This window comes from Mus pahari, chromosome 20, assembly GCF_900095145.1.
Source record: "Mus pahari chromosome 20, PAHARI_EIJ_v1.1, whole genome shotgun sequence".
Classification (NCBI taxonomy): domain Eukaryota; kingdom Metazoa; phylum Chordata; class Mammalia; order Rodentia; family Muridae; genus Mus; species Mus pahari.
Genome location: NC_034609.1, coordinates 30,238,945 through 30,254,846, shown reverse-complemented (window position 1 = coordinate 30,254,846; position 15,902 = coordinate 30,238,945). Strand labels below are relative to the sequence as shown.

Genomic DNA, 15,902 nt, shown 5'->3' with positions numbered 1-15,902 from the left:
GGTGCATGGAGTCAAAGGTGCAGCACTCCGCAGTGAGGCTGCCCATGTGACTGCAGCACAAGCCAGCCTGCAGCAGGACATGGCCAGGCCCTCGGTCATGGCTGCTGCGGGGCTCAGGGAAAGCAGCCAGCCACTTAGTGAGGGAAAGGTGGCCAGCTCTCACCGCCTATTCAGGACGCGGCTGCCATTTCTACTCTAAAGTCGTAGAAGCCCGGCTGTGGGGAAGTACAGAAGACTCGCTCTGGTTTTAGCAGGTCAGTCAGACGGAGCATCCTCCCAGCTTATTCTGCAAACTAATCAACTTCCCCATGGTCACAGCCGCCCTGCCAAACCGCTGGTGAGAGTTACAGGCAGATGGCAGCACTTCACTCAGGTGTCCTCTGAGCTAAAGGGACAGGAAGGACCCTGGTGGGAGGACCCTGGTGGGAGGACCCTGGTGGGAGGACCCTGGTGGGAGGACTCTGGTGGGAAGACCCTGGTGGGAAGACTCTGGTGGGAGGACCCTAGTGGGAGGACCCTAGTGGGAGGACCCTGGCAGATGCACACACTTGGTGTCCTGTCCTCTTTCTGTTGTTGGAGGAGCAACTGAAGTCACACTGCCCGGAGATGGGGGGTGGGGGCACAGATAGAGAGGATCTGCCTGCTGCTTTCTTGTGCTTGAGGAGAAAATAGAAAAAGGACTGTGTGTGGTTATATTTATTTTCAATTTTACAACACATACCACATTAGCTTCATAGCATTTTCCAGAAAAAGTGGAAAGAAGTGGCTTCAGGAAGAAATCAGTCTGTGGCTGCCTCCTTTGTTCAGTGAACAACCCCCCTGGTACCCCCTCCTGCCCCCTCCACCATGCTCCTCTTACTGTCTGGACCCCAGCTCTTCCTCAAACCTCCTCTCCTTCTGGGGCTTTGTACCTGCTCTTCCCTTTCCAGAGATGATCTTCCGTGTCTGTGTGGTCAGCCCCCCCCCACACTCCTTCCCTCCAGCTTTCCCAGCTCCCAGCTTCCCAGCCAGGCCACCACGCCATGCCTCAACTCCCAGAAGCTCACACCACTCGCCATCCTCACTTCTGACTCATTCTTCCTGCAACTTTAACAGAAAATGTCTTATTACATTCATTTACTGGGGAAGGGTGTTCTTGCCATAGTGTGTGTGGATGCCAGAGGCCAACCAAGGGCATCGAGCCTTTCCTCCTATCATGGAGATCCTGGGATTTGAACTCATGTTCTCAGGATTGGCAGTGACAGATGTCAGCTGGAAGGACTAATAGGGGAAGCAGAAGAGGACTGCCCTTTGAGAGAGGACAAACAGACAGAGGTGAGACAGAGAGCTCGGCCACTCAGGATCCATCATGCAAGCCAGCAGGGCTCTTCCTGCCGTGTGTCAGCGTTGGGGTTTGTATGGCAGCTTTGGGGTTCATGTGTCAGTTTTGGGGTTCATGTGTCAGCATTGGGGTTCGTGTGTCAGCGTTGGGGTTCGTTCTCAGGGCTGGGGATTGCTGTAGGGCCTCGTGTCAGCTGAGCGACACTGCTCCTCCCACAGAGGTAGGTATGAGGTAGGACTCCTGTCCTCTCAGAGTTTGCATGAACTCACTGCAGCCCAGGCAGGCCTTGAGCTTGGCACTCTCCTGCCTCAGCTCCCCAGTAGCTGGGATTACAGGTCTGTGCCACTAGGCCCAGATGAAATTATGGACCCTTTAAGTTACGTTTGTGCTTTTCCTATCCCATTATTCTCGTTCCTTAGAGCTTTTCATTCAGAAACACATATGCACATGAGTACATTTACAAATAAAAATGATCAGTGAACACCTTCAGAACTAGAGCACACTGGCCTAAATGCCGTGGACAGTAATCGGACTGTGAAGCAGGCTGTACCTTTTAAAATATATTGCATATAATTTTAAAATGACTTTTAATTACGTGTATGTGTGGTGTGTGTGTGGTGTGTGTGTGTGTGTGTGTGTGGTGTGTGTGTGTGTGTGTGTTTATGTAGATGAGTGCTGGTACTCTTGAGAAGCCAGAGGTGTCAACGTGCTGGAGCCAGAGTCACAGGCCATTGTGTGAGTGTCTCATGTGGGTTGGGAACCAAGCTTGGGTCCTCAGCAAGATCACTATGTACTCTACTGCTGAGCCATCTCTCCAGCCTTAGGTTGGATGTATTCTAAAGGCTAAGAAACACTGGCTTAAGAAACTCCAACCTGACTTTATAGACACTCTTGATTTGAAAAATATAAACTAATACTGCTACCCTAGCTGAATAGAAATATTCCTTCAAAACGTTCAAGCTTTTTGTAGCTCTGGCTGTCCTGGAACTCACTCTGTAGACCAGGCTGGCCTCGAACTCAGAAGTCCACCTGCCTCTGCCTCATGAGTGCTGGGATCAGAGGTATGTGTCGCCACAGCCTTGTTTGATCCTTTGCTTGATGCACTCACTGCCTGTGGTTTGTATCAGTGATCGGCACCTTTCTGGCGATGCCTATCAGGAAGGCTAAGCTGAGAAGACTGTGTAATCTGGCTTGCTCCCAACAGGCAAGAACACCTGAAAGTCACCCCATAGTCACCTGCACTGTCACAGTTCTGCTTCCTTTAGATCAAGATATCCCAGAGAGTGGAGATAAAGTCCTGTGAGAGAGTCCCGTACTTATCTCTGTGGTGCCGGAGAGCGGTGAACACTGCGTTCATCTTACAAAGGCATAGGCAACAGGGCGGCCTCATCAGAAGCAGCCAGTTGCTTCCTTTTCCTTTTCATGTCCATGTGGGCGAAGCTGCACACACACTGTGCCTGTGTATATATGTTCATGTATGTGTATGTTCATGTGGGCTCATGAGTTGAATAGACACTGTGCGTGAGCGTGTGAGTGTGTGTGTGTGTGTGTGTGTGTAGGCTAAAGGACACTCTGGGTGCTGTTTCCCAGGAGGCACTGCCTTTTTTTTTTTTTTTTGAGAGAAAGGGATGGGGGTGGGGTCTCTTGGTGGCTGAGAGCTCACAGAGTTTAGCCTCCAGGATGCCCCTGTCCCTGCGCCCTCCCCGCTCCCTAGGCCTGCACAAGCAGTGTTTTTACCTGGATGCAGAGGATGGAACTCAGGTCCTCAGGTTTGCATGGTAAGTACTTCAGGGACTGAGGCATCTCCATATCTCCACAGTCTTTTTTTTTTTTTTTTTTTTTTAAATCTTTTCTTGTCTTTTGCCATGAAAACACCAAAATACATAAATCCAAGAGCGAGTGACCACAGTGCTAAATCTGAAGTTGTTTCAGTGAGCTGGCAGCAGGCCACTCCTGTGTCACATAAGCCCTGCCCACCTTTCTGTCTCAGACCACTGGACTGTCTCTGTGTCACCCTGAGAGGAGCAGAAGACTGAATGGCAGCTCAAGTAAAAACAGAAGGACAGAGGACAGAAGGACAGAGGACAGACAGGGCTTACCCTTCTTCCTCTGCAGGAGTCAACCAGCGGCGGCATTCACCCTGGCAGATCATTCCAGCCAAGGTAATGTTATCCTTTTATTCTCTCGCATTGTGTAGTTTAAGCAGCAATGCTCCCTCCCCGTCCCCACAGCTGCACACCCAGATGACAGCTCTGCCTGTCCCTCATCACAGGCGAATCATCTCACTATGACAGACTATCAAGATGGGACCTGGGGGGAGGGGCTTCTCCAGCCGGAAGAAAATGTTCCACAGTTATACCCACGTCTCCTCTAAATGGCACAGGACAATGACGGGTGTGCTGATTAGATGGGATTCACCCTTCTCACTGCACATGCTTTGAGCAGAGTGACCAAATGGGCACTCTAGAATGGTAGCCCTGAACACCCACGTGGCCAGCACCGTACAGCTACCTTCAGGCTCTAACAGACCTCAGGTCTGCACGGAGGAGGAGGCGGCGGCGGCGGCGGAGACACCGCTGGGAGGTGTGTGGCCTCTGCTTTGGCTGTTTGGTTCCCCCTGCCTTCTTCCATGTTCTGTGAACCAGGTCTATGGCAGGACCACGATCTTCTTCTCCAGCTTCTGGGGCGGGAACAGGAAGTTCCTCAGGATCTCATCCAGCTCCTCCAGGGCCAGCTGGGCATGAAGCTTGGCTACATCATCGGGTTCCAAGCGCACCACGTGCTTCAGCAAGTGATAGAGATCCCTGAGGACGTCACTCAGCACCTGGATGGAGAGACAGGGTCGTGAACACACGTCCACGGGGAAGCAGTCTCTGCTCCCTTGAAAGGATACTGCAGGGGCCTTACAACCTGGAGCATGGAGCTGGCTGGGCCCCACATAAGATTCCTTTGTGGTTTCTGCCCCAAACACCTCACTATGGATTTTTAGGCTACACCTCATTATTTCCAGACCCTAGTATAGCTCCTAGACACCCCCCGACCCCCAATTTCAGTCAAAGGATAGCAGAGGCCTCAGGACAGAGGCAGCTAAGACTGTGTGGGCATAGATGCTTCTAGAGCAACTGGCTGCCCACGTCTACCTCAGGGCCTCTGTGTGTGTATACACATACATAAGGAGTCAGCGCTCCCTGTGCAATGTGGAGCCTTAGGTTGGGAATTGATATTATATAATTAAAAATCTTTTCCTCATTAGATCACAGGTACTACCGATGCTAAGTGTGCCTTGCTTTCTTCTACTGAGGGCCAGGACTTCACAAAACTGGCATCTGGCAGATGCTCTAACACATCCATGACAGGATGAAAGCACACATGCCACTCCTGGCCAGCCTCGTGACTCTAAGAACATCTACCCAAACAGTGCTAGACAGCCAGTCTAGTCCCCCAAGTCCATGCGCCTGCTTTAATGACCTACAATTGAAATATTAAAATTACTAATAATTGTTCTTGGATTTATGACTTGTAAATGACATCTAGTGAAACGATGGAGCAGGAGTGTGAGCAGAGGAGATGCACGCTGTCTCTCACAAGGAAGTTTTGACTGTGATTATGCGCCATCAATACACGACTCTGGTAGACTTATAGTGAGGGGAGAATAATCCCAGCCAGAAGCAGGTCCAGGTGTCTGTTACTCCTACAACTAAGCAAATGGACCTACTGACAGCCTGGAGAGTTCCAGTTTTCCATTCCAGCTGGAATCTGTGCCCATCACACAAGAAAGTAACGACTGTCTCAGAAAGACAGATGGTCAGGGAGTGCTAGAACCTATGCCCATCACACAAGAGTAATGACTGTCTCAGAAAGACAGACAGTCAGGGAGCTTTATGTGACGCCCTCCCTCACTCACCCACTTCTTAGTTTTAGCCAAACATTTATCTAAAGACAGTGACACAGAAGGAAGCAGGCCAGCCTGTCGTCCTTGCTGCCCCGGCTGGCCAGCCTGATGGAGGTGCAGGCTGGCAGCAGGCGGGCGAGTAAGGACACAGTTGTGCTGGCTTTTGCATGTTCTTCCAGTTTTCAATGACAGAAACACACGTGCACGTGCAAGCTGGGGGGATACACACTGTAATTCTGGTGATTCTGTGTATAGAGGTAAATACTCTATTTGCATTTCAGATTGACACCACAGAGTAAAGAGGAGCTGTAAAAAGCATGCAATTATTTCACACGTTTCTCCTTAGAACATCCTCAATGGCAATCAGTAACCACCTGGACAAGTAAATGGAGATTCTGGGGAAAAGGAAACCGCATCTGGTTATAATTAATGCCACCCCTGCCTCCTTTTTTGTTTGTTTGTTTTGTTGTTTTGAGACAGGGTTTCTCTATGTAGCCCTGGCTGTTCTTGAACTTGAACTTGCTCTATGGACCAGGTTGGCCTTGAACTATAGAGCATAGAGATCCGCTTCCTCTGCATCCCAAGTGCAGAGATTAAAGGGTGTGCCACCACTGCCTGGCCCCTCTTTTTAAAAATGTTTTTAAGGATGCATTTATTCTATGCGTGCTTTGTTTGCATGGATATCTGTGCCTCATGTGCATCCTAGTCCTGGACTTATGGACAGTTGTGAGCTGCTATATGGGTGCTAGGAATTGAATTCGGGTCCTCTACAAGGACAACATATGCTCAACTGCTGCACCATCTCTCTGCCCCCACCCCTCCCTATTAGTGGGGGCCTTGTGTTTGGGTTTTGCATGGGAACGCAGGTCTTACACAGTCAGTTCTGCCATGTCTAATCCTTTCCCAAGTGTTGCTCCATTAAGTCCTGAACCCAGGAGCCAAGCTTGCTAAGCTGCTGTACAGCATGTCCTGGACTTTCTCAAGGAGCTGTTAGACATACCAGGAGTAAGATGGGCATCCCGCCCTGACTAGCCCTGCCCACACTCTGCTAACCGGTCTTCATCTTTTTTGGCAGAGTGAAAATGAGATGATGCCAGAAGGAGGATGACTACACAGCTCCTGCCGTACAGTTACTAATCACTCTGATCATTATGAAGGGCCTACGTGGTACCCAGTCCATGAACCGGGCTAAAGAGATGGACAGTCCATGAACCGGCCTCTAGCAGCCAAAGCCCAGAGTGGGAGGAGGCACGGGCCACACAGTGAGGTCTCTACTGAGAGGTAAATGGTGGGCCTGATTATCAGGATCAAAGGAGATCACCTGCCTTGGAGGTGGGAGGGAGACAAGCTACAGTAAAAGGAGCATCACTGTGACGCGGATTGGGTGGCACCAGGGAATGGCTTTGGGATCCATTAGCAAGTCCCTTGACCTTTAGCCACTTGAGATAAAGTTGTCCCTAAGCAAAAGCATTTTAAAATGTTATATTTATAATAAAAACTATATTTATTTATTTAGCATGTATATACGTATGTGAATGCACATGTGCCATGACTCACACATGTGTAAGGATGGGAATCGGTTTTCTTCTTATACCATGTGGGTCCCAGGAATTGAACTCAGGTCCTCAGGTTTGGCAGCAAGCACCTTTACCCATTGAACTATCTTGCTATCCCTGGCTGCCAACTCTCTAGGCAGCCAAGGATGACTGTGAACCTCCCCTGCCTCCTTCCAGAGGTCAAGAGTCTGGTGCGTGCCACCTGGTCAGGTTTCAGCCATGCAGGAACTGAACCCAGGACCAGGCAAGCGCTCTGCCATCTGAGCTACATTCAGGGCCCTGTGAGACTTCTTTCTCTTGGAGACACCCACTACTCAAAGAGAGGCAGCTTTACCTCTTTAGATGGGGTGGTTGGTTCTCAGGCATTCTGTTCTTCCTGGGGTTGGGGTAGGAAACTCCCCTGGGCACTGTTGTGTCTTAAATAAGTCATGCTCATGCCAACACATGGCATCCTGAAGGGGTGCTGGCTGAGCTGCTGTCATCAAGCTCTGGGCCTATTTTTTTTTTTTTTTTTTTAGCAGCCCCCCCCCCCCGTGCTGCTTGCCAATCCTCCACATCATAGGACTTCCTCTGAACTCCCCAAGGATCAAAGCCTCCTGCCAGCCAAGGATTGTCACCAAATCCTAAGGCTCAGGGGCTGAGTACAAGGAAAGTTCAAAGGTAAAGTTATTCACAGGACCCTCTGAGGCGGGCAGGATACACGCCATCTACACACATACACCCCCCACATCCCACACACACAAACACACTCACACACATACACCACACACACACACAACCCCCCCATACCCCACACACAAACACACTCACACACATACACCACATACACACATACACAAACATACACATACACCATCTATAACCCCAACACCTACCATCTACACAGACACCCCACCCCCACCCCAATCAAGCCCAAAAACTGCAGGGAGAGGAAAGGGGCGTGGGTGGAGTGTGCTTGTGGGGAGGGAGGTGCGTCCTCTCATTCAGAAGGGCTCAGAGCATCGGGTGGCTACCAAGAGCACTGGACAGGAGAAGCTCTTTGTGGTTTCGGGGGAGTTTCCTTTTTGGAGTTGGAATCTCACAGACATTGGACCTAATGCTAACATGTCCTCTACAATGAGGTGTGCACACCCCCACCTAGCCCCTAGGTCAGGAGAGCTTAAAGAAGAACCAGCTTCCTGGTGTGAAACCTCCCTGGAAGGGCTGGAGCTGACGGGCTGCCTCACCAGCAGACAGGGATGACTGTGTACCACACACAGCCATTTTCCCACCGCTCCTGTTCACCAGCTTGGGGGTTTCAGCAACAAGGGCAATGTTTGGGGTTGGCGTGGCTGAGACACAGAAGGCTTAGTAAAAAAGAACAGTGTGAGCAGAAGTGCCTTGGGCACACAGGTGCACTTTCAAATGGAAAAGCAGAAAAACAGCCACGGACTCTTTCCGGAAGCTCAGAACATTCCTGCAAAGCTGTGTCTTTGAGTTAAGATCAAAAGAAGAAATAAATGGCAGGTATTCTTCTTGTTAGATCCTAAATATGTTTATTTATTTGGTTATAAAAGCCACATAACCACAAGTCAGAATATTTGGAAATTACAGGGAGGTAAAAAAAAAATCTCTAGCCAGACCTACCTTTCTAACCCACACATAGACATTTTTGTTATTTGAGACAGTCTTGATGTTAGCTCAGGCTAGCCTGGCACTTGCTATGTAGGCCAGGCTGGCCTTGAACTCTTTAAGATGTGCTTATCTCTGCCTCCCCAGTGTTAGGATTAAAGGTGTGTGCCACCATTCCCATCAAACTTTACACACACATGCACACACACACACTGTAAATATATGATTTATTTTAATGTAGATGCAATTTATTTGTATGCGTACTTTGTCTCATGTGTGGCTGTGCACCACATGTGGGCAGAGCCCTTAGAAGCTAGAATCCCTGGAACTGAAGCTTCAGACAGAGCTGTGAGCTGCCATGTGGGTGATGAGAATTGAACTTGGGTCCTGTGGAGGGACAGCCAGTGCTCGTAACCCCCGAGCCATCTCTCAAGCCCTTGCTTTGATTTTTTTTTTTTTAAATGATTTCAAACATAAGGGAGAAGCAGAAAAACAAGATGTCAGTTTTTTTTTTTCTTCCATATGTAGTGTGTATACCATGTGAATTCTGAGAGGAACTCTGTGAGGAGCTCAGAGGAGAGATGGCAGTAGAGGAGTGAATCAAGAAAGATCTCGGAGAAAAAAGAAAAAGAAAAAGAAAAAGAAAAAAAAAGAAAAAAAAGAAAAAAGAAAAAAGAAAAAAAAAAAAAAAAAAAAAAAATCTCGGAGGCTGGAGGATTGCCACAAGAGTGATTGAGAGCAGGACAGCTTTGGTAGAGGACCGGGATCGATTCCCAGCACCCACCTGGTGCTTCACAACCAACTGTAACCCCATCAGTTCTAGAACATACAACTCCCTCTTCTGTGGTGCACAGACATATATGCAGCAAAGCATTCATACATAGCGAGTCGGAGGCCAATGTGGGTGATATCAGGCACTTTCTAAAAAACAAAAAGAATTTTTTTCTTTTGTGTGTAGCATGTTTCCTGTGTGTGCACATGTGGCAGTCAGAGGACAACCTTGTGTGCCATTCGTCAGGAGTTGCTCGCCTTTTTATGCAGCCAGAGCGTGGAGATCACCAAACTGGCTGGGCTGCCTGGCCAGGGAGGCCCGAGGGCGCCTGTCTCCACCGGTGTAGGTTCAGGTGGTTGGACTCAGGAATGACCTACTGGGCTATAGCTCCAGCCCAAGGGAAAAAATTTAAAAAGCAAAACAAAACAACCACGCTTCTTTCTTTCCTCTTTATGTCTATGTATGTGCGCCTGCATGAGTTTGTTTATGTGCCCCAGGTGTGTGCAGGTGGCCTCAGAAGCCACACGGGTACTGTGGTCTGTTTTGTTTTGAGACACTGTAGTCCTGCCTGGCCTCGAAGTCATAGAGATGAGCCTTTGCCTTCCAAGTGCTAGGATTAAAGGCATGTGCCAACATGCCAGACATGAATATGTATTTTAAACAATTTATATTTATCTTATGGGTAAATATAGGTATTTTCAAGAGCCTACATGTGCATATGTATACCAAGTATGTGTCCTGTTCCCATGGAGGCCAGAAGAAGGTGTTGGATTCCCTAGAACTGGAATTATAGGTAGCTGTGAGCCTGCACACTGGTGCTGAGAAACAAACCCAGACCCTCTGTAAGAACAGCAGCTGCTCTTAACTACTGAGCTATCTTACTAGCCTCTACACAAAAAATTCTTTTGAAAATCCATACAATTTTTTGGGGTGGGGGGCAGCTTTGAGTCAGGGTTTCTCTGTGTAGCTTTGGCTGTCCTGGAACTTGCTCTGTAGATCAGGCTGGAAAATTTTTTATAATTATTATTTTATGTGTGCGAATGTTTTTGCCTGCATGTATGTATATGTACCAGGTATGTACCTGGTGCCCATAGAGGTCAGAAGAGGGTATCAGATCCCCTGGGACTGGAGTTACAGATGGTTGTGAGCTGCTGTGTGTGTTCTGAGACTCTGATGGAACAAGTGCTCTTACAATTGAATTAAGCCTCTAGGCCTCTAAAAAGGAGTAGTGTCGGTGAGTGGGCTCAGCAAGTAATGTCACTTACTGCCGAACCTGGAAACCTGAATTTGACCCCTTGGGACCCACATCTAGGAGAGACGATTCCCATATATTTATACTGTCCTCTATCTTCATGTGAGCCATGGCAGCCTACACTAAATAAACAGACAAGACCACTTCATCATAAAAGGAGAGCCACGAACATCATCTCCAGTTTTTCTAGGTCCCCACAGCTAGTAAAGAAGAGGGCCAGACCCAATGGTGTGGACTTTGGAGATGTGACTCTATTAAATATCACTCACTAAGGCATCTCCAAGTGGTTATCCTTCTTATTACTACAAAGAAGTGTACAGAAAGCCAATCTCCTGCCTCCCTTACAAGACTATTGTAGGCTCCAGCAGACGGAACGTATGTGAGAATATTTTGCTTTCCTAAGCAAGAGAGAGAGAGAGAGAGAGAGAGAGAGAGAGAGAGAGTGTGTGTGTCAAGGATTCTTATTATTACTGCCATGTGGAGAAGTCTGGCTTGCCATCAGGGGCTAAGGGCAAAGACATGGCTCTCAAGACAAACAATAGCGAGAAGCCCCAAATATGAGCAGGCAAAAAAGGAAGGGGTGTGGGAGCAGGGCAGGGGTGAGTAGAGTGGTTCAAGACCTTGGCTGTCCTGGAACTCATTCTGTAGACCAGGCTGCCTGGCTTGTCTCACAAGTGCTGAGAATGAAGGTGTGTGCCACCACCACTAGCTTGCTTTTCTTAATTAAAGATCATTTATTTATTTCCCACTAAGGCTTTATTTGGAGAACAGAACAAAATGGTGTCACTGCACGCCACACTTTGATGGCTGGTAAATGTTACACACACACACACACACACACACACACACTCATTAATTGTTTATACTTATTTATTTGGCATGTATGTACACATGTGGATATGTATGCCACAGTAGATGTTCTCTTTTTCTATCATGTAGGATCCAGGGCTCAGACCCACAATGCTGGGTGGTACAGTGGCAAGTGCTTTTTTGTGCCTTTACCCTCTGAGTTATCTCAATGACCCCTTACTCCCTTAGATTAAAAAAAGAGAGAGATTTGTTTTTAATTATATGTGTGTTGGTATGTACATGAGAGTTAGTTACCTGCTGCCAAGGTGAGAGGGGTCAGACCCCTTGAGGCTGGATATATAGGCAGTTGTAAGCTGTCCAATCTGGGTGCTGGGAATTGAACTTGGGTCCTCTGCATGAGATAATACATGCAGAGCCTACTCTGTATATACTCTCATGTAGTTAATACATGAGATTAACTACTGAGCCATCTCTCCAGACCCTACTATTATACAACTCTCTGTAGACTAAGCTGGCCTTGAATTCACAGAGATTCTCCCCATCACTGCTGGGACTAAAGCTGTGTACCACCAGGCCCAGCTTATTTATTTATTATTGTATGTAAATAATGTGTATGCGTGTGCATAGAGGTAAGGGGATAAGTTTGTGGATTGGTTCTGTCCACCTTTAGGTGGGGTCTGGGGACCAGACTCAGGGTACCACTCATGCTTAGGAAATACCCTTACTTGCTGAGCCATCTCATCAGCCGTAGTTAATGTTATAAAGCACATAATCCCAACACTCGGGAGGCAGAGGCAGGCGGATCTCTGTGATTTTAAAACCTGGTCTACAGAGAGAGTTCCAGGACAGCCAAGACTACACAGAGAAACCTTGACTCAAAACAAACAGACAAAAAACAACAACAACAAGAAAAAAAAACAAACAAAAACCAGATCAAACAAAAAGGCAGATAGAAAATTTAAAGGACCACAACTAATATTAAGTCATAAAGAACAATTTCTGTCTAAATCATCACTAAAATGTGTAAGTAAAAAGAACAACAAGGAACAATGAGGTTTCAGATGGAAAAGAGCTTTGCATTTCATCTAATATGTTCAATTTCCACTCTATGTAACAGACAGACACAGGATTAATGTAGTATGAAACAGCTACAGCGAGTTGTGCACCTTAGGAAAACTTCAGTTCAGTGTAGGGGCCAGTGTGGGTCAGGTGGTAGTGGCGTGTATTGCACTGCAACATCTGATTATGCTATTGTGCAGCACTGAGGGCACTGGGGGGAATTCTGCAGGGCCAGCAAACAGGTCTGGGCTCCAAGCCTGCAAGGCAGGCAGCCTCTCTACCATCATGAGAAGGGGCAGTTGGGGGAGCCAAATGCAGGCAGCTGCTGGCCAGCTACTTTACTGATAAAATCTAAAGCTTCACTTTGAGAGGTCTAGGAAAAAGAAATTAGGGCTGACTCCAACAGCAAGGCCAGACTTTTGAGACACTGCATCGAGAGTGCAGGGAAGTCAGCAGAGAGGCAGGAGTCCTGCCACCTAAGGGATTCTATTCTAGCCATGCCTGGTGGCTAGAGAACACAGGCTCACTGAAGCCCAAGCTGCCATTATTAACTGAAGGTTACTGAGCCTTTCAGAGAGCATTTATTTTCAGAGTATTTCTATTAGACTTAGAGATAAGCAGCACCCTGAGCCCCCTGGATTGTGTCTAGCTGTACGATGGGGAAAGAATCCCAAGTTTGAACTGTAGATGGGGTGGAAGAGGAAGGGAGTATCATGCATGAGTTTCCCTGGAGAGCAAGGGAGAAGCTAACTGGCTGAGTGCTAAAAAAACAAAACAAAACCAAAAAAAAAAACCAAAAAAACCCAAACAAACAAACAAAAAACCTTCCAGGGATATAGGAAGGTGAGGCAGTGCAGGGACAGAGACCAAAGCAGCAGCTGGCTGTAAGCTCCTGGTAGAGATGATGGCTCAGGGTCCTAAACAAAAGGCAGAGAGCAGACGCCCAGGTCTAATGTGTGCTTCCAGGCTAGCTCTTGCTGAGGCACTTCCACCCAAGGTTTCAGAGGCCATGGGGCTCGAAGACCTCTGTGGCAGGGACAGGAGCCACAGCTGCCACCGCAGTAGGAACAGTGCAGCCTCTTTCAGAATGTCTTTAAATAGCAACGCAAGGAAGACAGCAGCTTTCCTGCACCTCCACAGGCACCGAAATAGAACAAAGGCAGCAAGGAGAATGGCCAGAGCCCGTGCAAAGGTGGCGGGTGGCTGCAGCTGCTGCTGCTGCTATGGCTGCTGCGAGACTGGCAGCATCTGAGAGATCCATGACAAATTCACCCTTCAAAGGGCACTCAACTGCCACACCTGGAGACAGGGTTTATTGCTTCCAACTCCCGGGATCTCTAGGCAGACACCTGCCAAGGGTGGAGGTCCTGTTTCCTTCCTTCCTTCCTTCCCCGAAAGCATTCTGCCAGACAGCCACGGGGCAGGAAACGGATCACTGCTGCCATTTATTGGTGGTTGTACACTGGTCACGGGGCTGAGCCCTTTCCACGTCTTTTACCACTGAATCCTGTGACACAGGGTTATTGATCCCAGTTTACAGAACTGGGATTGGGGTTTAGAAGTTTAGAATTCAAACCGGTCGGTATCTGCCAAGATTGAAGATGCTACAAACCTTGCCTTTAAAGGTGTGCATCATTAGGAAATCTGTCCCTCTCCTGCACTGTCGGCCTTGTTTATTTGGATGGCACCTGGCAGGTCGGGCATAGGGGGAGCTGACAGGCTAATGTCTGATTCCAGGAAGTGCCAGTTTGCTTTGGGACACCCTGAATCATTATAATCTTAGCTTGCTCAAACAGCCTGAGTGTCCCTGGAGTTAGCCAGGTCTTTGCAAGTAGAGAAAGTACTGGTTGCAGACCCTAGATCATCTGCTTAGTGGAATTCAGTGCTGCAGTGACCGAGGAAGAAAAGGCTGTAGAGCTTGGCCAAAGGCTGGAGAGAACCAGATGTGTGGACATACAGATGAGGTTAGGGTCTGTATTGTTTTGTATTAGCAATACACATGGAGTGTGAAACATGCTAAAGATTATAACCCCAGCCCTCACCACAGAGGGGGGACACACTGCCCCCAAGGGATACTGTCTAAGTAGCTAGTGCCCCCCCCGACTTATGCTACCAATACAAATGAGAAGCCTCACTATTATTTAGTGGTATAAAGGGACATACCTTGTGTATAGTAAGCAAGCCAGCCATGGCTGTGGCCTCTATGAAACATTTAATTCAGTTTTGTCTGTTTTATTTTACATGTATGCATGCTTTGCCTGCATGGATGTCTGTGCATCGCATACATGACTGGTACTGATGGAGGTCAGAAGAGAGTGTCAGACATCCTGGAACTGGAGCTACTGATGGCTGCCAGCTGCCAATTGAATGCTGGGAACTGAACCCAGGTTCTCTGAAAGAACAAGTGCTCTTAACTGCTGAACCACCTCTACAGTCCCTCCCCGACCCCCTCAAAAAACTTTTAAAATGTTTGGGACTTGCCAGATTTCTAAGAATCAGATTCTTAAAGTCTGGGACTTATGACTTTAAAATTTTTAATACTTCTTATATTTTGTAGGTGATTCTGACAACCTAATAACAATGATGTATCTATAAGAAACTCAACAATGTGTGTGTGTGTGTGTGTATGAGGGTATGAGGAAGCAAGAGGTCACCTTTGGGGATCTTCCTCTATCGGACAGTTTGTTGAGACAGGGTCTTCCACTGATCGCTCATTTCTGCAAGCCTGGCTGCTCTCGTGACCTGCTCGTCTCTGCCACTGGCTCTTCTGTGGGTGCTGGGGGGGTTGAGATGCTCATGTTTTGGTAATAAGCACCCACCCCCCAAGCAACCTCCCAGTTCCCCAGAATCAATAATCTAATACGAATAAGGATGAAGCAGCACAGGATATCCGGAAAACAAAACAACAAAAGACCCAAAAAACTGACAGGAGACTTAGTGGGGACCTGCCATTATTTCAAAAGTAAATGTGTTAAGTGGCTGCCCGAGATGCAGCTACGTGCCAGTGACAAGGCAAAGAGACCTGGACTATATTTCTTGGAATTTTCATGATTATGAACGAAGTTTTCTTTTTTTCTTTTTTCTTTTCTTTTTTTCTTTTTTTTTTTGTTTTTTTCGAGACAGGGTTTCTCTGTATATCCCTGGCTGTCCTGGAACTCACTCTGTAGACCAGGCTGGCCTCAAACTCAGAAATCCACCTGCCTCTGCCTCGTAAGTGCTGGGATTAAAGGCATGCGCCACCACGCCCGTTTTCTTTTCACAGAATGGAGGATAATTCTGACATGTATATTTGGATTGTATCTCCCAGGCCAGTGAGATGGCTTTGCAGGTGAACGCACTTGCTATGCCGGCTGGACATCCTGAGTTGGGTTTCCTAGTACCTACATAAGAGCTGGACTTGGGAGCACGTGTTACATTGTCAGCACAGGGAGAGTCTTCCCCAGAACTCCCCACCCTACCAGCCTGCCTACAGCGTGAAGCTCAGTTGAGACAAAAAGAAAAACCTGCCTCAACAAGGTGGCAGGCTTCCGTTTCCTCATTCCAATGACACAATACCTGCTAATTCAGGAGAACCGGAGACCAGAAGAAAGCCCAGTGGTGAAGCAAAGGGGTCCTGGGAAGCCATGTTT

General features: G+C 47.9%; 1 protein-coding gene across 1 annotated transcript in view; it reads right to left on the bottom strand.

Moving 5' to 3' along the window:
- Positions 1–3,455: 3,455 nt before the first annotated feature.
- Positions 3,456–15,902, bottom strand: part of Tango6 (transport and golgi organization 6 homolog) — a 165,354-nt gene continuing 152,907 nt past the window's right edge. Inside the window, exon 18 of the mRNA XM_021220424.1 lies at positions 3,456–4,145. Coding sequence (XP_021076083.1) covers positions 3,969–4,145 — 177 coding nt within the window. The 3' untranslated portion in view covers positions 3,456–3,968. The remainder of the gene's footprint in view (positions 4,146–15,902) is intronic.